Source organism: Salvelinus fontinalis, chromosome 15, assembly GCF_029448725.1.
Source record: "Salvelinus fontinalis isolate EN_2023a chromosome 15, ASM2944872v1, whole genome shotgun sequence".
Lineage (NCBI taxonomy): Eukaryota > Metazoa > Chordata > Actinopteri > Salmoniformes > Salmonidae > Salvelinus > Salvelinus fontinalis.
Window position 1 is genome coordinate 25,386,674 of NC_074679.1, and position 22,735 is coordinate 25,409,408.

Here is a 22,735-nt window from a genome sequence, read left to right on the forward strand (position 1 = left end):
AGAGGGGATCAGAGCGTCTCCACCGCGGTGCAGTGTGTCCCTGGCTAACACAGTGGTCCCCAAGCTGTCCAACCAGCCTTTACGAGGCCTCAGCCAGGGATGTCCTGCCAGCTTTATAGCAGCCATGAGTACAGGCAGCATGTTAAGGGCAATGTGATCCTCTCTGCAGGGTTAGGCTTTAGACACCTGTCCCTGACAGGCAGCTCTGTCTCTAACTAACGCTGGCCCTGGGCTCCACCACCACCCAACTAACGGCCTGACAGCGCAAACAAATATAGTGAAGAGCTAAATTACAGCTTTGTGAAAACAGGATCTTTCTAGTTTCTCTCTGAGTTTGGTATCTTTACATGACATTCTCCTCAGCAATAAATAGTCTATGTGGAGAATATTTAATCTCTGAAGACAGATTTGGAGAACAGTGGGTTCATTCTCCATTCAGAGAGGTGACAGGCTGGCTTAGAGACATGACAGAGGGGGTGAATATACATCATCACTATCTACTGGTAGAACTTGGGAGTGTGTCACAGAGTATGATTTGGCGGTAGGATGAGGGGGAAGGTCGTCTCATCACTCAGTCCAGTGGATGGGCTCTGACACAGACCTCTGCTTGCCTCAGATACAGTGAGTGATATCAAAAAATCGAGGATCCTCATTTCCAAGAGCTGCCATTATAATCAGTAGAGAAAAAGTGGCTTACGGAGAACAAGGGGAGTGTAAACACATCTAAACACCCAATCAGGCCAGACCAAGTGCAGTCACTCTGACCTCTGGCTTTATTAGCTCTCACCGGGGATCAAACAGCCTGCGCTGCCCTGCCATGCCTGGGTTAGGTGACACGCTATGAGTCTGCTGGAGCAGTATTTACTAAAACAACATATAAAAACAACACATAGCACCCCCTGGAGGTCAACACATGGGGTCATGTTTAGGGTTGAAAAGCTATCGGTGATTGACCAAAGTTACCAGCATCTTTAGTAATTTTGGTAATTAACAGAAAATATATGGCAATCTATTGTAACTTTGGTCATTTATACTTGAATAACTTAAATAAAAAAAAATCATATATAATAATATAGTTTTATATCTATATTCTATATTGTCCATAAGTTTCTAGTAGATGGACTGAATGGTTGAAGAGAAAGTAGCCTAATAATGAAAAAATGTATAATCTAATCAACAATGGCATTATTTTCAATCAACTCTGCAACCCTGCAACTCTTCCAACTATTGACTTTTCTTCACAACTGCTACCAGTTTGACGCCAAAACATTGACAACCAATACATATTGATATAGTAAATTTAAAAAAAATATATATAATATAAATATATATATATATATACACACAGTGCATTCGGAAAGTATTCAGAGCCCTTCCGTTTTTCCACATTTTGTTACGTTACATCCTTATTCTAAAATGGATTTAATAAAAAAAATGTTACTCATCAATCTACACACAATACCCCATAATGACAAAGCGGAAACAGGTATCTAGACATTTTTGAAAATGTATTTAAAATAATTTACATAAGTATTTAGACCCTTTGCTATGTGACTCCAAATTGAGCTCAGATGCATCCTGTTTCCATTGATCATCCTTGAGATGTTTCTACAACTTGATTGGAGTCCACCGGTGGTAAATTCAATTGATTGCACATGATTTGGAAAGGCACAAACCTGTCTATATAAGGTCCCACAGTTGACAGTGCATATCAGAGCAAAAACCAAGTCATGCGGTCGAAGGAATTGTCCGTAGAGCTCAGAGACAGGATTGTGTCGAGGCACAGATCTGGGGAATGGTACCAAAACATTTCTGCAGCATTGCAGGTCCCCAAGAACACAGTGGCCACCATCATTCTTAAAATGGAAGAAGCTTGGAACCACCATGACTCTTCCTAGAGATGGCTGCCCGGCCATACTGAGCAATCGGGGGAGAAGGTCCTTGGTCAGGGAGGTGACCAAGAATCCGATGGTCACTCTGACAGAGCTCCAGAGTTCTTCTGAGGAGATGGAAGAATCTTCCAGAAGGACAACCATCTCACAACCATCTCTGCAGCACTCCACCAATCAGGCATTTAAGGTAGATAAAAAGTAATGGGGTCTGCATACTTTCTGAATGCACTGTACATGCAATATACTTTGCGGACTTCAGCGGACAGAGGTCGCTCTCCAGTTTTGTGATGAAACAAAGGTGTTGTTGAATTTATTCTGCCACTGTATCTTCTTATTGTCTCAGCCTTATGCCTATATATCATGCTGGCAAGGCAGATGACTAACAGGTTATAGAGCAAGTAACGCAATTAACACAACACATACAGCAGGTTGTGATATGGCTTTTTTCCCTGGCTTCCCCAGTGATTTTACCCATGCACCGCTACTGTCCTAGTCATGTCTCTTCTCCTCCCCTCTCTGGTTATGGTTTGTTTTACTCACCGGTCGAGACGAAGGCCTCCATTTTCTCCTTGAAGGGCTGGAGGTCCTTCTCAGAGGAGCTAGCACACACCTTCTGAACAGCCTTTTCACACACTGAGGGAGAGAAAGAGCGGGAAATGTTAAATATCTGACATTTCTCAGCAGGAATGGATTAAAAAAGCTCTGGTCTCGGTTGGGTGGGGGAGAGAAAGTGTGAGCGAGAGTAGACTGTATACTGCGGTGTACTGTGTGAATTTGGCATTTATTATTGGGCTAAGCTGTAAAACAATAACAAGCGTGCCCAAACAGCAAATGTAGCACATTTCCAGCACTTTCATAAGTGAGTTGACCAAAACCTGCCGAGGGAAAACATTTGAGGGGAAATGTGTGTGAATCTCCTCCAAAACATCCCAACCAGATGGCTATTGAAAAGACCTTGCAATCACTTAAATGAGCTTGGTCTGCATTCAAAATGAGAAATGTATTATAAATCTTCATAAACACAGACTGTTCTTTGAATGTGAGTAGGGTGTTCAATCTGTTACTCTCAAAAAATGTGAGGAGATAACACATGTTGACGCCACAGATACTGGGGTAAGACAGTCATCCAACCAACACCATGAGTGTTTGGCCCACTAGCTGATATGACATGGTGGCAGTAGATGGGCTGTCCTGTTCTGGCTCTCCCCAGTGGAACTGTACATGTGGGTGACGGCTGAATGTCGAAGCCTTGTTTGTTGTGGATGGGTCTTTGTTGCCCTGCCAAACCACCTAGCTCACACAGGCTCAAAGGAAACAATGATGACATGGGCAAACGTGAGCCAAACTATTTCATTTCCTCCTAACAATCAGCGTGGGACGCTATATACAGAGCGGCCTGCCGGAATAACTTTTGCAACTTTACTCAAACCTGCAAGTCATTAATGAGTGCAGTAAATACCTTGTGTTGGTTATTACTGCATAGCTAAATGTCTTAACAACACAACAGGAACACTTGGCTGGTCAGAGTGTGAGACTGCTTCACTGGTTTCCAGAATAATCCAGAGGGATGTATTAAGAACAGGTGAATATGCCCAGTTACCCACAATCCTTTTCCAGGGTCTCAGGAGTAGTTGCTCTTGAAAGGTGAGGGACTAAACTTGAACTACTGCACACTAATTGAGTAAGAAAATACATCATCTACAGCTGAGGGACAACCATGACACAAACCTGATCAGGTGAGCCAGCTGAAACACCACTGAAAAGTTCCTACTTTAAAAAAAAGTTAGATCCCTCGCTCCTTAAAATCCCCCTGTCTCAAACAGGCTCATTAAAGGGTGTTCAAAACAGAAAGACTACAATTAAGAGGCGGATCTCCTCTAAATGTGGTCCAGACAGTGTAGGCCACAAGAAGGAAACCCCCAAAACATCAGCAGCTGCATGAAATAAAAACCCAGTGGGCTCTGGTTTAGGACATTGTCCTACAGTGACAATACATAGGCACAGAGGAGGGGTAGGGGTGGGGGGAGAGGGAGAGGGAGGAGGAGGAGGAGCTGGAGCCCTTTCTAAAGCAGTCTCCTGGGGATATGCAGGCTACAGTGTAAAAGTACTACCACAGTCTAAAAGTATTTCTACAGTGTAAAAATATTACTACAGTGAAACAGCATTACTACAGTGTAAAAGTATTACTACAGTGTAAAAGTATTTCTACACTGTAAAAGTATTACTACAGTTACAGTGTAAAAGTATTTCTACAGTGTAAAAGTATTTCTACAGTGTAAAAGTATTGCTACAGATTAAAAGTGTTGCTACAGTGTAAAAGTAATACTACAGTGTAAAAGTATTAATACAGTGAAACAGTATTACCACAGTGAAACAGGCCAACCGAAGGCCCACTTTGCTCCCAGGGGCCTGCTCTCCCCACAGCCACCTAATCCCATTACTGTAAATATGTCCATGCTGTTCTCTAATTGGCCAGTGAGTATTATTCTGCGTCCTGTCCCCAAACAGCCGTGTCCATTTCCCTGGGTTTACAGCAGCAGAGAGAGAGCGAGAGAGAGAGTGACAGAGAGAGAGAGACCTGGCCCCTGGCAGTAACATCCCAAAAATACAAAAATAAGGATTTTCCAAAGAAGATCCAGATCTCAGGGAATTAGACCAAAGTTCTCAATTGGTACAAAATATATAGACTACTGCACACACTACAATTACTTAGGTTTAAAAATAAGCTCAACTGGACACCTTAATGAGGCAGTGAATGAACTGAGAGGGAAAGCACGCAGGGCATTCTACGCCATTAAAAAACAAATTCAAATTGAAATACCTATTAAAATTTGGCTAAAACTAATTGAATGTGTCATTGAACCAATTGCACTTTATGGCAGCGAGGTGTGGGGTCCACTTGCAAAACAAGATTTCACCAAATGGGACAAACACCCAATTGAAACCCTGCATGCAGAGTTCTGTAAGATTCTCCGACATATCCAGAGGAAAACTACAAACAATGCATGCAGGGCAGAATTAGGCCAATTTCCAATAATCATTTTTTTTTTTTAAAAGAGCACTTAAAGTTTTGGAAACATCTCAAATATAGTGACCCCCTCTCATAGCATTACCAAGCCCTGAAATGCCAAGAGCTGAGCAAAGAAAAGAGTCCCCTCATCCAGCTGGTCCTGGGGCTGAGTTCACAAACCTGTTCTACTAACACACTGAAGCCTCAGGACCAGAGCATCCAATCAATCAGAATAAAACAATTTACAACACAGTCAAAACAAAACTACATTGCTTATTGGGAAGCACAAGCACAAAGCAAAATGCAGTGCTATCTGGCCCTAAATCGACAGTACACCGTGGCTAACTATTTGACCATGGTTACTGATCAAAACCTTAGAAAAACCTTGACAAAGTACAGGCTCAGTGAGCACAGCCTTGCCATTGAGAAGGGTAGACACAGGAAACCTGGCTCCCCGTAGAGGAAAGGCTGTGCAACCACTGCACCACAGCAGAACCTGAGACAGAGCTGCATTTCGTGACAAAATGTAAAAAATATAAAACATTTCCCCAAATTTGAAACCGTCATTCAAGTTTCCCCCTGTTGGGGGAGGACGCAGAGAGCTGTGGGTTGGCAGCGCACTACATTGCTGCCTGCCATTAGATGAGGTACAGTGTCTGACAGACCAACCAACCTGCACGTTTCCTCTACTGAATGCTTAGTTATTGTTCAATGTATGGTTATTTTGACCCTAGGTTATTGTTGTTACTGTTGTCCCGTTGACAATTTTGATTCTTACTATTTTAATATCGTAAATATCCAAATTAAGCTTTGGCAATATGTACATTGTTACGTCATGCCAATAAAGAAAATTGAATTGAATTGAGAGAGAGAGAGAGGGATGGAGGGGGGGTAGAGAGAGAGGGGGTGGGGGAGGGGAGACAGAGACTGCAGTTGAGGCTCTTCCTTCATAGAGGAAAAGACTCTGTTGCAAATGACCACCAAAAGGTGCTTTCCTATCCATCATCTGTGTTAACCAGATAAACATTGTACACTTGGATGATCATTGAGCTCTACATATTTGACTGCCATATAGAAAAGGTTTCTGTTCTCAATGTTCTACTGCTTGAACTCATTCCAGATTCATGTTGATTCTGTTATGCCCTCCTTTATTTCTAACGATCAGTGACAATAAAAAACTCACACAGGTAAACTGACACTACATATGTTTTCACCCGTCAAGCATGAATGTTTTGAAAATCCTTTTTAATCAGAGAGAGAGAGAGAGGGAGGTTAGTCTTGTCCGTGGTCTGGCCTGGCAGATCAGTGTTATTTACGCCAGGCACTGGATCATTTTCCATCAGCTCTAAAGCACAAGGAATTCTCTCACTAATCCACAATTATATACAACCCACCCCAGTGCACTGTCAGGCTCCCAGCTTCCTCCTCCCTCCCTCCCTTCCTCCCCTCCCTCCCATCCAGGCTAGAGCCCTGCTGTTACCCAGGCTACATTGGGCCAGCCAGGAGATAAAGGTCAAACACGCACACCTCCCTTTAAGATAAATCTATCTCTTAATTTATTTATTTTATTTAACCTTCATTTAACTAGGCAAATCAGTTAAGAACAAATTATTATGTACAATGACGGCCTACCCCGGCCAAACCTTAACCCGGACGACGCTGGGCCAATTGTGCACCGCCCTATGGGACTCTCTATCAGCCTGGACCTATCCAGAATCCAACCCTGGCCCAAGTCTTACATAGAGCCTGTCTGAGAACACAACTGCTGTAAGACATGGTACTCCAATGTTCAGGGTTTCAGCTGGTCTGCTGTAAGGGAATGCTTGGGATGTCATAATTTGAGGAAATCATAAAAAAATGATAGATTTTCAGGAAATTAAAGGGGTTTGGGGTCAGCCAGGATGTTCTGGAGAGGGTGTACAGAAGCTTGGTGGAGAGCATCCTCACGTTCAATATGACAGTCTGGTATGGTTATCTGAGTGTGAGGAGCAAAAGCAAACTGACCAGAATAGTAAACACAGCCAGCAATGTAATTGGTCAACCACAGGCACATGAGCATTCTGTTCCACAAGGCTACCAAAAAGAAGACACTGGCTGTCATTGGCGACCCCTCCCACCCTCTCACCCTCCGTTGGAGAGGCTTCCCTCTGGCCGGCGCTTCAGAATGCCCATGGCCAAGAAGAACGGGTTCAAACATTCATTAGTTCTTTGTGCTGTTGGACTACTAAATGCAAAGTAAATTGTATCGGTATATGTACTTATCTATCTGGTGCAGTTGGGACAGTGGTCATTTGTTAATGAATGTATTAATGTCCTCTATGTTGTTAGTGGATGCGACATGATGGACTGACTGGTTTAAATGTGTATGCTGTGAAAATGTATGTGATTCTTTTAATGAAGGTGATGCCAAAGAAAAATGTCCATCCTGGATGGACAATAAAGTTTTATTCTATTCTATTATATTATATTCTAGTTGATAGATTTAGCTTCAATTGGCTCCATATCTAAGAAGAAAACAAGGTGAGAAAATGTACAGACAAATCTGTTGAAAAGGCAGTCATCATTTAATATATGGCCTGCTACCAAGACGAAATATTAGAAATCATAGAACATGGTTTACAATTCTTATGTGAGGGTCTTGAGTTTACAAAGACTGTATTATCTACACTCTGCATGTTCCCTGCTTCTTGTGCCTGTATTTAAGCAAAATTAGGAGTAGCCTATATTTAACCGTTATGTGGGGAGGAGAGGTAGCGGTACTCTAACCCAAACTGGAGCTTCTGTGTCATAAAATGGACTTCAGGGTAAAGGCCTTGCCTCGACTTGACATTACGGGGCATTTCTAATAAAGACACGGTCTGAGCCCAGGGACAGGGTGAACCAAGGATAGTCTCCAGGAACATATACATGTACCATAGCCCCCAAACGGACAGACCCTCCTCCTGACAGATAGAACCAACAACGACGAGACAGCCTATAGGGAGGAGGTCAGAGACCTGACGGTATGGTGCCAGGACAACAACCTCTCCCTCAACGTGATCAAGACAAAGGAGATGATTGAGGACTACAGGAAAAGGAGGACCGAGCACGCCCCCATTCTCATCGACGAGGCTGTAGTGGAGCAGGTTGAGAGCTTCAAGTTCCTTGGTGTCCACATCACCAACAAACTAACATGGTCCAAGCACACTAAGACAGTCGTGCGTGAAGAGGGCACAACAAAACCTATTCCCCCTCAGGACACTGAAAAGATTTGGCATTGGTCCTCAGATCCTCAAAAGGGTCTACAACTGCACCATCGAGAGTATCCTGACTGGTTGCATCACTGCCTGGTATGGCAACTGCTCGGCCTCCGACCACAAGGAACTTCAGAGGGTAGTGCGTACGGCCCAGTATAACACCGGGGCCACGCTTCCTACCATCCGGGACCTCTACACCAGGCGGTGTCAGAGGTAGGCCCTAAAAATAGTCAAAGACGCCAGCTACCCTAGTCATAGACTGTTCTCTCTGCTACCGAACGGCAAGCGGTACCGGAGCACCAAGTCTAGGTCAAAAGGGCTTCTTAACAGCTTCTACCCCCAAGCCATTAGACTTCTGAACTGCAAATCAAAGGGCTACCCAGACCCCTCTTTTACGCAGCTGCTACTCTCTGTTTATTATCTATGCATGGTCACTTTAACTCTACCTACATGTACATATTACCTCAATTACCTTGACTAACCTGTGCCCCCGCACATTGACTCTGTACTTGTACCCCCTGTATATAGCCTCACTATTGTTATTTTACTGCTGCTCTTTATTATTTTCACTTTTTCTACTTATCTATTTTTTACTTAACACATTTTTATTCTTAACTTCTTAAAGCATTGTTGGTTAAGGGCTTGTAAGTAAGCATTTCACTGTAAGGTCTACACCTGTTGTATACGGTGCATGTGACAAATACAATTTGATTTGAACTGAAAGCCTCAGAAGACACTAGGGAAAACACAGTGCAATATCTAGGTCTTACTCTATAGTTGCCAGGCTTCTTGTGCAGGAGAGAAAGGATGGATCCTACACCCCCCCCCCCCCCCCCCCATCCCCAGAGAGAAACCCAGAGCGAGGTCATCACCTCCTGCCCAAACAGGAAGGGAGATCAAATGAGGATCATGTTTCTGCACGGCAGAGTGGAGGAGAGGGCAGCCGCCAGGCTAGGGAGTCGGACCTACTCCTTTCCATTGTCTCAGACCAGACACACACATACATCTGCCTGGCTACTTACTGGAGCCTCACTCTCGGGAAGAGGGATATGGAGGAACACCACTGAACCTTAGCAAGGAATTAAAAAGTGGGGCAAGTGGATAAGGAGAACTGCTTTCATATTGCTAGCCTCCTCTCAGTTGAGAGCCCTTGTAGCTACAGAACCCATGGGGGTGTGATCCTATGTCAGCACCAGCCACACAGAGTTAGACATAATTCAGATGTGAATGGAAGTGATCTGATATAATTAAGATCAGTTGGTTTCTTTAGGGTGGTTTATAATAGCGCAGCATAAATATTTATTCCTGGAGGCTGGCGAGGAGGATAAAAATGGGATTCATAGGTGGACCTCACCAAACACTGACAATTCAGGCTCACCGCTCCCTGCCAATACCCAGAGGACTCCGGGCGAGACTGCTATTTTCTTCCTGCAGTAGATAAATGTAAAAATAAATGTATTGTCTTTAAGTGTTTAATTTTTCCTAATAAATGACTGACAGCTGGGTCTGGGGCTCTTTGTATTTTCCCAGAGGGGAGCAATCTGAATGAGGAGAGGAGAGTGGAGAGCATATCTAATTGCTTTCATATTCTGTATTATTGGTTGACTGAAATAACACCTTTAACCCCCGGACAGCCCAGCTGACCACTGACTGGCTCGATGACTGACTCACTGACTTAACTGACTGACTCACTGACTAGCTGACTGACTCACTGACTAGCTGACTGACTCACTGACTAGCTGACTGACTCACTGACTAGCTGACTGACTCACTGACTAGCTGACTGACTCACTGACTAGCTGACTGACTCACTGACTAGCTGACTGACTAGCTGACTGACTCACTGACTAACTGACTGACTCACTGACTAGCTGACTGACTCACTGACTAGCTGACTGACTCACTGACTAGCTGACTGACTCACTGACTAGCTGACTGACTCACTGACTAGCTGACTGACTCACTGACTAGCTGACTGACTCACTGACTAGCTGACTGACTCACTGACTAGCTGACTGACTCACTGACTAGCTGACTGACTCACTGACTAGCTGACTGACTCACTGACTAACTGACTGACTCACTGACTAACTGACTGACTAGCTGACTGACTAACTGACTGACTAACTGACTAGCTGACTGACTGACTAGCTGACTGACTGACTGACTAGCTGACTGACTCACTGACTAGCTGACTGACTCACTGACTAGCTGACTGACTCACTGACTAGCTGACTGACTCACTGACTAACTGACTGACTCACTGACTAGCTGACTGATTCACTGACTAGCTGACTGACTCACTGACTAGCTGACTGACTCACTGACTAGCTGACTGACTCACTGACTAGCTGACTGACTCACTGACTAGCTGACTGACTCACTGACTAGCTGACTGACTCACTGACTAGCTGACTGACTCACTAACTAGCTGACTGCCTCGGGGGCAACACCTTTAACCCCCGGACAGCCCAGCGGACCAATGACTGGCTCGATGACTGACTCACTGACTAACTGACTGCCTCGGGGGCAACACCTTTAACCCCCGGACAGCCCAGCGGACCAATGACTGACTAGATGACTGACTCACTGACTATCTGACTGACTTACTGACTAACTAACTGATTGGCTGGCTGGCTGACTGACTCACTGACTAACTGACGTGCTGGGTGACTGACTCACTGACTAACTGATGTGCTGGGTGACTGACTCACTGACTAACTCATTGACTGGCTGGCTGGCTAACTCACTGACTAACTAGCTGGCTGGCTTGCTGACTGACTCACTGGCTAACTGACTGGCTGGCTGGGTGAATGACTCACTGGCTAATTCACTGGCTGACTGACTCACTAGCTGGCTGACCGACTCACTGGCTAACTGACTGGCTGGCTGAGTGACTGACTCACTGGCTAATTCACTGGCTAACTGGCTGGCTAAATGGCTGGCTCACTGGCTAACTGGCTGGCTACCTGGCTAACTGGCTAGCTACCTGTCTGGCTAACTGGCTGGCTAACTGGGTGGACCATGCCAATGAGCACTGAGCTTCTGATACCAGCCATGTGGTAAAGTTTCTCCTGTGAGTGTTGCTCCTTTATTGCATTTCCATCCAGCTTTCATATCATCTGTAAACGTTTCAGACAGATATACTTGCTTTGGCTGAAATGAAGACACTGACACCTCTGACATAGGATACTGTAAGTAGAGCATGTTCATGGCAGGGGGAAATGGGGGAGTGATGACATGCCTGTTATGGCATGACACGATGCCTGGGAACAAGGAAAAGGTGCTTCAGAGAGTCTGAGATACTGAATCTACCCTGAAACACCTCTGATGGATGATGGAGGAAAGTGTTCTTACAGGATAAGACAGAATGTACAATGAGTATCATACTACATACTACAGGATGCCTCTATGTATGCCTGATGTTACGTGAGTTGCTTAGAAAAAAGTGAAATAACCTGTCTCACCAGTCAGGTCTCTCCCCAGCTTCCTCATGTCCTTTGTGAGGTCTTCAAACTTGACCTGAGCGGCCAAGAAGATATCCTGTGGCTCAGGCAGTGGGAATATACTCTTGTCTGTTCCTGCGTGCTGCAAACCAACAGACAACCCACCAATGACAAAACATCAGGAAACAACAGAAGAGTTGATCTTTTAGTCCATCCTGGGATATTTGTTCCCTTCATCTGAAATACTGTACCTCGTCAAAATTGCGCAGATAGTATGCAACTACGTAATCCACCAGACTGATACGATTGTCCTAAAGATACAAAGGGTCAGACAAAAGAAGCCAGTACAACTTCTCAGTAACATACTGTAGATTAATATAATGTAATATGGCTGTGTGTGTGGTGAATGTACCCTGCTCTTGACGTCCTTCAGTTTGGGCAGGATCTCCAGGCCAAAGCCATCAGCCTGACCCCGTGTCCTGTTGCCTCCATTCATGTAGTTCCCAAAGGCTAGGACCAGCCCCATCACATCCTTCACACTTCTACAGTCCAGCAGATCCTGACACACACACACACACACACACACACACACACACACACACACACACACACACACACGCACACACACACACACACACACACACACAGGGTCAGCATGATAAAAGCTTATACACTGACAAATCAAAAAGATTGCAATCATGTCATGTCTTACTTTGCTCACGGTGGAGACTATTTCTACTTTGCGGTGGATGGAAGATATGCAGTCAAGGAATACAGACTGGAATATGATGCAGTGGGACCGGCCAGAAAAGTCTGGAATCTGGGAGAGTTCATACAAGAACCTGCACAAGAGGAAATAATGTGTTATGACAAAATTAAACAAAATGTCCAACAGGAAGAACTATTTTTAATCCTTGGCTGCGCTGCTTCCACACACACATGGCTGAGTCAGTATGGCTTTTAACTAGCAGCTGATAGTCATGAGTCTTTCTGCTCTAATAGTTTGATAGGTCCAGGGTCAACTAAAGGAGGACCGGAGCACTGATTGGTCAAACGTAGTGTCAGGCCGACTCATGTAAACAGGGACATGTCTGTAATTTCCTGTGGGATTAGGCTGCTGATGGATCAGACACTGATTGGTCAAACGTAGTGTCAGGCCGACTCATGTAAACAGGGACATGTCTGTAATTTCCTGTGGGATTAGGCTGCTGATGGATCAGACACTGAGTGGTCAAACGTAGTGTCAGGCCGACTCATGTAAACAGGGACATGTCTGTAATTTCCTGTGGGATTAGGCTGCTGATGGATCAGACACTGATTGGTCAAACGTAGTGTCAGGCCGACTCATGTAAACAGGGACATGTCTGTAATTTCCTGTGGGATTAGGCTGCTGATGGATCAGACACTGATTGGTCAAACGTAGTGTCAGGCCGACTCATGTAAACAGGGACATGTCTGTAATTTCCTGTGGGATTAGGCTGCTGATGGATCAGACACTGAGTGGGTATGAATATGGCCCTCAGCCCCATAGTGACAAGTCATTAACAGGCCAGCTATGTTTAACCCCCATGGGAGGGACGTCGCGCTGAGGGCCAGCAGCCGTCCATCTCTGCCATTCACTCTGAGACACACACACACACACATATGCACGTGTATGTACACCCGCACACATACACACATACACACATAAGCCCATTCCCTCAGTATGGGAGACATGAAGGTTGCAAAACAGACCAGGAACAAATATTTACTGTCTGAGGAAGACTAAGGAGCTTGGTTTATTTACTGCTTGAAATGATAAATAAACACAAAAGTGATGCCACCTTTTCTAAGTGATGTTTATATAAAATATCTCCCTATAATGGTTTGGCTGTAAAGAACCATCAACGTGATGAGTGAGCTCAGGCTGTCAAAGACCAAAGTGTTTCAAAATCAAACTGTTTGTCTCTGTCTGTACACATTAAAAACCACATGATGAGTTTCTAAAAAATCTCTAAGACAAAACCAAAGTACCCTCTGAAATTGACATGGTGAATTCACTGGAGGGGATGGTTTTCTGTGTGTATGAGCATCTAGTTCTCTGACTCCAGTAGAAGTCAGGGTCCAGTGTTCTACTGCCCTCTCCCTGAACCCTTGGATGCTGGAGAAGCACTCTTACTGTTCAGGCTTGTCCAGTAGCTTCACCTCGTCCTCCTTGGACGTCTCATAGTGTGTTCTTATCTTCTCCAGCTCGTCATTCGTGGCCCTCTGTGATAACACATACAAACAAAACAGGTGAGTAGACAACAATACAGCTGTAGCAATGAATGATATAGACAGTCATTACAAAACAAGAGGTAGAATAGCAATAGATAAACGTTGCGTGTGACATCCTTGAGAAATGAGCTGTAGACTAGCATATGTTATAGAGCCCTGGTGTAGTGTCAGTGGTGTAAAGTTCGTAAGTAAAACTACTTTAAAATACTACTTAAGTCGTTTTTGTTGGAGTATCTGTACTTTACTATTTATATTTTTGACAACTTTTACTCCACTACATTCCTAAAGAAAATAATGTACTTTTTACTCCATACATTTTCCTTGACACCCAAAGTACTTGTTACATTTTGAATGCTTAACAGGACAGGAAAATGGCCCAATTCATGCACTTATTAAGAGAACATCCCTGGTCATCCCTACTGCCACTGATTTGGCACACTCACTAAACACAAATGCGTGATTTGTAAATGATGTCTGAGTGTTGGAGTATGCTTTTTTCTTTTACTTAAGTATGGCAATTGGGTATTTTTCCACCACTGTGTAGTGTTAACAAAAGCATACTGAGTGAGAAAAACACTTAAAAAGGAGTTTAGATTCTCACATTTCTCTCATGCTATTGAATGACTTTACAGCACACTTTGGAATACTCACATTTTCATATAAAGCCTCGATGGTCTCCAAGTCCACCACAGAGTTATCTACACTCAAAACAGCTGGAACAATAAATTCATTTATTAGAGACAATCTCTTATAAAGATGGAATATGTTGGGCAGGCATGCTGTTTAAATTCCCTGCTGCTTGGGTTTGGTGCCCAGGCCTGTAATCCTGTGAGGGAGATTAAATTCATATAGGCATGCTATGTACAAAACTATACTTTACAGAAATAATACCCATGTCTATTATTTGTTAACTAATTTTAACATTAAACATCTTTTGAGATCTGAAATGTCTGACAAACTTAGATTTTGTAGTGAACTATCACTTTAAAGTGACTGAACGAGAGTATTAGGGAGTGGTGGGTATTGGGGCGTGTGGTCAGGCAGGCCAGGGCAGTCGTTGTGTTAGAGCAGAGCCCAGGGCTCACCCCACACAGGAGCTTTCCTCTCAGGCCAGGGGTCACAGGAGAGAGCCTGTAACTGCTTAACCCCAGGACCTGCAGCCAGAACTACCACAGTCTCCAGTAATGATCTCTAAAGTGGGGCCACAGAGAGAGAGGAGGGGAGAGAGGAGAGAGGAGAGAGAAGAGAGAGCGAGAGCGGAGGCTCCACACTAAGATAAAAAGGTGCTATCTAGAACCTAAAAGGGTTCTTCGGCTATCCCCATAGGAGAACCCTTTGAATAACCCTTTATGGTTCCAGGAAGAACCATTTTGGTTCCAGGTAGAACCCTTTTGAGTTCCATCTAACACCTTTTGCACAGAGGGTTCTACATGGAACCAAAAAGAGTTCTACCTTGAACCAAAAATGGTTCTCCTATGGGGGCAGCCAAATAACTTATTTGGAACCCTTTTTTCTCAGAGTGTAGAGGAGAGAGAGAGAGAGAGATAACAATAACCTTTTATCAGAAGGGGTGAAAGTAAGCTGGAATGGTCCAGTACGGATAACCGGCCCAAGAAATAGTAGGGGTACTCCGTACCGGTAAAACATGAGCCTATCACAATAGTTAAAACATAGATTCCAAGAAAACTGTAGGCTATTACACTATTTATCATGACCGCATGTCAGTCATATTTGTCAGTCATTTTTAGCTGCAACATCGAGAGCATCCTGACCGGTTGCATCACTGCCTGGTACAGCAATTGCTCGGCCTCCAACCGCAAGGCACTTCAGAGGGTAGTGTGTACGGCCCAGTACATCACTGGGGCAAAGCTGCCTGCCATCCAGGATCTCTACACAAGGCGGTGTCAGAGGAAGGCTCTAAAAATTGTCAAAGACCCCAGCAACCCCAGTCATAGACTGTTCTCTCTACTACCGCATGGCAAGCGGTACCGGAGTGCCAAGTCTAGGACAAAAAGGCTTCTCAACAGTTTTTACCCTCAAGCCATAAGACTCCTGAACAGGTAACCAAATGGTTACCCGGACTATTTGCATTGTGTGCCCCCCAACCCCTCTTTTACGCTGCTGCTACTCTCTGTTCATCTTATATGCATAGTCACTTTAACCATACATCCATGTACATACTACCTCAATTGGCCCGACCAACCAGTGCTCCCGCACATTGGTCAACCTGGGCTATCTGCATTGTGTCCCGCCACCCACAAACCCCTCTTTTACGCTACTGATACTCTCTGTTCATCATATATGCATAGTTACTTTAACCATACCTACATGTACATACTACCTCAATAAGCCTGACTAACCGGTGTCTGTATATAGCCTTGCTACTCTTAATTTCAAAATGTCTTTTTACTGTTGTTTTATTTCTCTACTTACTTACACACACACACACACACACACACACACACACACACACACACACACACACACACACACACACACACACACACACACACACACACACACACACACACACACACACACACACACACACACACACACACACACACACACACACACACACACACACATTTTTCACACTATTGGTTAGAGCCTGTATAAGTAAGCATTTCACTGTAAGGTTGTATTCGGCGCACGTGACAAATAAACTTTGATTTGATATGAAAAATAGACAGTGAAATCTTGCTAAGGCAGAGATGAGTGGGTGAGAACGAGATGCGCGGGGACAGCAGTGTACACATAAATTCAGCTTACAAGACTTGTTTAGGCCGAATGATGACAATCACTGAATGTCATTCATAATACTTTTTGGTGTTTTGTATGTGATGTCTCTTTGCATTTATCAAATGGCCCTGTATGGATGCCGGAATTATTTTAGAGTGGAGTAGCCTAATAGTTGGAATAGTAACTGAATGTAGGCCTCACACATAGCCTAGCCTATTATAATATGAACTGCTGCAGAATGAAGTGTTCCTCGTAGTAAAATGATAGGCCAAATGTTAATTTTGTCTCGGGAACAGGAGTGGAGAAATATGATTTCTTTCTTTCAGCATCTTGAGAGAATGCACATGTAAAGTTAGGGACCTGTTGTTTATCCTAATGTGCAATTTATTTCAGCGACTTAAAAGCTGACAATATTTCATTTTCATCCACATAAAATATGCATCCAAGACAAACTGAAATACTACCAGAAACATGATGGATCTTTCCCCCAGCTATTCATTTCCTTAAAACTGGCCAAACTTCCTTAAAACCGGGCAAACTTCCTTAAAACCAGCCTAACTGGCCAAACTTCCTTAAAACCAGTCTAACTGGCCAAACTTCCTTAAAACCAGTCTAACTGGCCAAACTTCCTTAAAACCAGCCTAACTGGCCAAACTTCCTTAAAACCGGCCAAACTTCCTTAAAACTGACCAAACTTCCTTAAAACTGGACAAACTTCCTTAAAACCGGACAAACTTCCTTAAAACCGGACAAACTTCCTTAAAACCGGACAAACTTCCTTAAAACCGGACAAACTTCCTTAAAACCGGACAAACTTCCTTAAGTCATTTGGAACCTCCCTGGTCCCTAAACGTCCTCGTTTTGAAATGTCATAAAACTACTTCCATACTTCCATTAATTTGTATGGGTTACCTTCAGACAAATCCTGTGACACTTGTGGGGAGTCACAGAACAAAACGGAGTACATCATTGTGTTCGTAAGATTGTCATCCTTCCATTGTTAGTAGGCTAACCTCTTCAGACACTACAGACATTTTCGGAAGAATATCGATTTTCGGGATGTGTCCTGGTCTGACAAACAGCGCTGTAGCTTAGCCACAGATGCGGAAAGCCCACATAGACGGACGTGGTGGATTGAGATGCAGCCCATGAAAAAAACGGACAGATTTTGAGGGGATTCTTTTATCATGTTGATTGCCGCACAAGTGTAAAAGTCAATGTAAAAAGACAAATCTTTCCTATTAGGCCCATAGAGACCCTATTAAATAAAAAATGATTCTATATGTAATTCTGTGATTAGGCCCATGAAAATGACAAAGTGCTTTCACACACACTGTAGGAAGTCCCCGTACCAGGAAGACATTTGATCTACTTTCACCCCTGCTTAACAGCAGTGCGAGAGAGAAAGAAAGTAAGAGAGGGAGAGCTCTGCTCAGCGTCTCAGAAAGAGGAGTCACAGCTTTATGGCTGGGTACAGGTCAGGGAGGAGAGAGGAAAGGAGGGGGCAGACTGGGAGGGATGGCTCCTGGTCTCAATGGCGATATGGATCTGTGTGCTGTTAGCTGTCGACTGCAGAGCAACGCCTGCTCTCAGATCAGCCCAGAACAGACCCAATGTGAGTGGAAACAAGCCCCTCTCTACACCACTGTGGCTGTGTCATGTCTCAGAGTCGCATGACTAGCAAAGAACCACCAGGGAAGTCGAGCCAAAAGCACATGACTGTACTGTATACAGCGACACCCCTGGAGTCATTAAGACATGTCAACTTCTATCTCCACACAGTGCCTCCAAAATAAGAAGAAATAGTTCTGCATCCCAGAATCCAAGCATTCTTCCAATGATGTCCACAGCTTCCCCAAGCCCCTACGACCAGCTGAGGCAGCAGGGCAGCCCAAAATGATGGATCAAAGTGGAGAGTATGCTGGATAGCAGGCTGGAGGTGGAGGGCCATTTCCTACCTCTTAATAGAGTGGATTACTTAAGGCCCGCCATGCACCCGTCAATCACACACCAAAGGGGGGCCGCAGCGCAGTGCAGCACAGTGCTCTGAGCCAAAGGAGGCCAGGCCCGGATATCTCTCCACACCGTGAGATCAAAGGAACCCTGTCGCCACCTCACTCCCTTTCCCTTCACTTCACACCCATCGCTCAGGGTGTGTGTGGTGTGCCTTGAACTGCGGTGGCCCAGGAGGTCCCCCAGTCAGGCTCAAGCCCTCCGTTGGCCCCCACTCTTCCCTCTCCCTGCCCTGGGCCACCAAACCCCTGCCTCCCCTCACTCCCAAGTGGCTGTAATTACATTACATGTCCCATGTCCTTTTAATTTGCCAACAAAGGGCAGGCAAGCAGGCGAGGCTAGGGACCAGGGCCCTTAGAACTGCTTATTAAGCTGCTCTGCTGCATTGTCAGATTCAAATTGTCCATTTCACCTACACCTCCCATTAAGGCTGTAGGAAGCAGGCTCACGCTGGGAGAGAGCAGACTCTTTTATTGGGGGTTCTTTACCTCGACACTGACAGAGGGAGAAGGAGAGAGAAAAAAATATCACAACCAAAAATGGCAGCTTGGCCCAATGTGTTGTTTGGTTTGCATTGGGCAAGCGTTTTTATGTGGCGGTGCTGTGTCTGCTGACTGCGAAGGTGGATTTATACACACTCAGATCATTAGCAGGGTGTCGCTCCCATTAGGCGGTGGAAACCGTCACTGGCAACAATAAACAAATCTGCCAGGCTGGCCGCATGCTCAGACTGCCAGGCGCTCCACTCCCAGTCCCAGTCCCAGTATCAACCCAGTGCACCCGGGCTGTCACCAACGGCCCTAACCCATGGACGCCTAAGCGCTGCCTCAGACATTCCCCGTCCCATTCACATACATAAACATGTGCAGTCAAATACACATACACAACCAAATACTCCACTCCTCTTTAGTGCAAGAAGGAAAATATTGATGTGATTTTGACCAGTGCATGAACGATTGAATCTGGCGAGACAGAATTGCAAAAATGGCTAATTTCATTCCAATGCTGTTCACTCACAACATTATGTACTAGTCTGGGAAACTGGGGGCACTAGTCTGGGAAACTTGGAAATCTTCCACATTCGACATGAAACACAACTTCATCTATAAAAGTGGAACTATTCACACATTCGGGTCTGTCAAGAGGCAGGAAACAATTTGCAGCGGGCTTTAACATTTCTTCTTTCGAAAATAACCTCTTTCATCATTTTTATGGCATTTAAGCATATTTTCTAATCAGGTGAAAATAGGATTGTAACTGAAGTTTATCACTATTTAATTGAAAAAATGACTGTTGGACGGAGAGGAAATGACAGGTTGTCAGTAATATAGACAATATCCTCCAGTAATAACGCACCAAACAGCGTGGTTTTAACACAGTTGAGGAATTCCTATTTGTATGCTCTCACCTTTCTGAATGTCCTTCATTTCAAGGTGTAGACTTGAGATGAGGATGCCGACTGCTTGGGAACGTTTCCCATCCAGCAGCTTGATAATCTGCAGAAAAGACATAAACATCATATTTTAATCACAGTGATTACATTGAAGAGTGAGAATTCCATTGGATTACACATCCTCTATTTGATCACCATTACCATGTGACTGAAGTGGCACAGTTTATACAGTTGATAAGATGCAGAACAATAGTTATTCTTAAATTCAACTAATAAGATTTATTTTACTAGAATACTAGCATATGATATAATATGATATATTCAGATGAAACAGGGACACAGGTTAACATCATCCACAGTCTTTTTCCCAGAGAGGCCAGAAGAAAGTATCAGTTAGTCACTTCCCAGAGCAAGACCACTTGAAGATAGATTGACTCTGGGAGGGGAGAGAAGAAGTGCTCTAGAGAGGAGCCATTCTAACATCTCTGTGGAGCGTCTGGATTGACCCTTATGCCACACTAATCTACACAGTGTCATAATCCTTCATGGTCCATGATAACAGGCTGAGAGACAGTGAGGATAGAAACCCACAGACAGCAGGATTTATCGAATGACATCACTAACAATACAGAGCACAGAGTATAGAGAAAAAGTCCCTCGTTAAAAGTGCATGATATAGTCAGAAACATAAAGCCACAGGAAAGTAAAAAAGTAAACCATAAAAGGACATCTTTTCAGTCTGGAAGAGCAGTTTTTTTTTTTTTATAACAAACTATAAACTATAAATTCACAGGAGTTGTATTTGTGCCTACACATGGTCACAATTACTTATTACTGAATTACCCATTAAGCTAGAAACAGTTTTGGCAAGGTAAAGCCCAGCTCTAAAACTTAATGTCTCAGCCTTCTTCATTAGGAAGCACTGGCCGTTATTACTGCATCTTAGCTACTGGGCCAATCAGTGGGAACCAAGGAGCAGAAGCCTTAGAAGTGAGTATTGCATTACAGAAGGTAAGATGCATACTGCTTCCACGTCATTACTATTATCACTGAGGATCTCCCTGTATGGGGACATGAGAGGGGAAGCTGGCAGAGTGAGAGGCCTTCCCAACACCTTTAATGAACTGCACTGGTCGGGCCACACTAAAAGCTTCCCAGGAACCCTGGCCACTCGCTGTGGCCCCAGAAGCACCAATTAGCCTGACTAGTTCACTTACTGAGAAATTACAACTGATCTGGAGGAACAAGCCTGGATGCTTACTCTCAGGCACATAAGGAAGGAACGTTCTGATGCTGATGCTGAGAGCTCTGTTAGAAACCCATGATGAATATAACAGCTACATCCAGTGGACACTGGGAGAACTACCCACCAGTCTAAGTCAAGGTGAAGTCCTTCCAGCAGACCAAAAAAACACTTGAAATATAGAGGAGACATTGGTTTGACACTGAAAGGAAGATTAAAATAACAAAAGGAAGAGGGAGTGCTTTGAGCAGTAGCAGGTGGCTGGTGTTGGGGAGAGGGCACCAGGTTCATCAGAGAGCTGATAGTTTACACAGCCATGGCTGAGGCGGCAGGCAGCTATACAGGTGGCTGGTGTTGGGGAGAGGGCACCAGGTTCATCAGAGAGCTGATAGTTTACACAGCCATGGCTGAGGCGGCAGGCAGCTATACAGGTGGCTGGTGTTGGGGAGAGGGCACCAGGTTCATCAGAGAGCTGATAGTTTACACAGCCATGGCTGAGGCGGCAGACAGCTATACAGGTGGCTGGTGTTGGGGAGAGGGCACCAGGTTCATCAGAGAGCTGATAGTTTACACAGCCATGGCTGAGGCGGCAGGCAGCTATACGGGTGGCTGGTGTTGGGGAGAGGGCACCAGGTTCATCAGAGAGCTGATAGTTTACACAGCCATGGCTGAGGCGGCAGGCAGCTACACGGGTGGCTGGTGTTGGGGAGAGGGCACCAGGTTCATCAGAGAGCTGATAGTTTACACAGCCATGGCTGAGGCGGCAGGCAGCTATACGGGTGGCTAGTGTTGGGGAGAGGGTACCAGGTTCATCAGAGAGCTGATAGTTTACACAGCCATGGCTGAGGCGGCAGGCAGCTATACAGGTGACTGGGAGCCAACCCTGTCAAAGTTCACCCACCCTGGAGATACGTTACAATAATAAATGGATCAAGAGAACACATCAATAACACCCTCCACTGAATGATCAACATCCCCACACAACGTTCTGCAAATCTTACAACCACTCTCCCACTCAACACTCAAAATACGCCTTTAATAAACCCCAGTGTGAACCATTATGTCATCCCTAAAGACGTTAGGTCTGAACAAATTAAAGCCACTATTTGTTTTACAGAGATCCATGGGTGGTGGGAATTGCTGTGCAATGTTTACGCAGGCTGTATTACTGGTGTAAACGCAGGGCAGGGGGGCAGTGGGTGGGAGTGGGGGGCTGTCAGGGTTTCCTCATCTCCTTAACGCAGCGCAGCACCCGGATCCTGTAGCTCATTATCCTCACACCCAATATGCAGCGCCACGCGCATCCTCTCCTTTCCACTTCAAATGCCCCTACAGGTGTCATCTCATCTCCTCCAGCCCCACATGGCTACAATTACCCCCAGTCTGGACTGGTGTGGACTGTGGAGGCTGACAGAGAGCTCATTCCCCTGCATGTCATCTCTGCTGCTTTGATATGATAATCAGTGGCGGGAAAGAAAAAGGCCTCCAGAGAAAACAGCAGCTT

General features: G+C 44.8%; 1 protein-coding gene across 2 annotated transcripts in view; it reads right to left on the bottom strand.

The window, feature by feature from the left end:
- The window catches only part of LOC129811626 (formin-1-like), an 85,407-nt gene that overhangs the window by 13,436 nt on the left and 49,236 nt on the right, over positions 1-22,735 (bottom strand). For both annotated transcript variants that reach the window (XM_055863079.1, XM_055863078.1), the window contains 8 exons: positions 20,004-20,091; positions 14,492-14,553; positions 13,743-13,831; positions 12,297-12,426; positions 11,997-12,143; positions 11,836-11,895; positions 11,606-11,726; positions 2,433-2,525 (listed from right to left, as the gene is read on the bottom strand). In XM_055863079.1, coding sequence (XP_055719054.1) covers positions 2,433-2,525; positions 11,606-11,726; positions 11,836-11,895; positions 11,997-12,143; positions 12,297-12,426; positions 13,743-13,831; positions 14,492-14,553; positions 20,004-20,091 — 790 coding nt within the window. The remainder of the gene's footprint in view (positions 1-2,432; positions 2,526-11,605; positions 11,727-11,835; positions 11,896-11,996; positions 12,144-12,296; positions 12,427-13,742; positions 13,832-14,491; positions 14,554-20,003; positions 20,092-22,735) is intronic.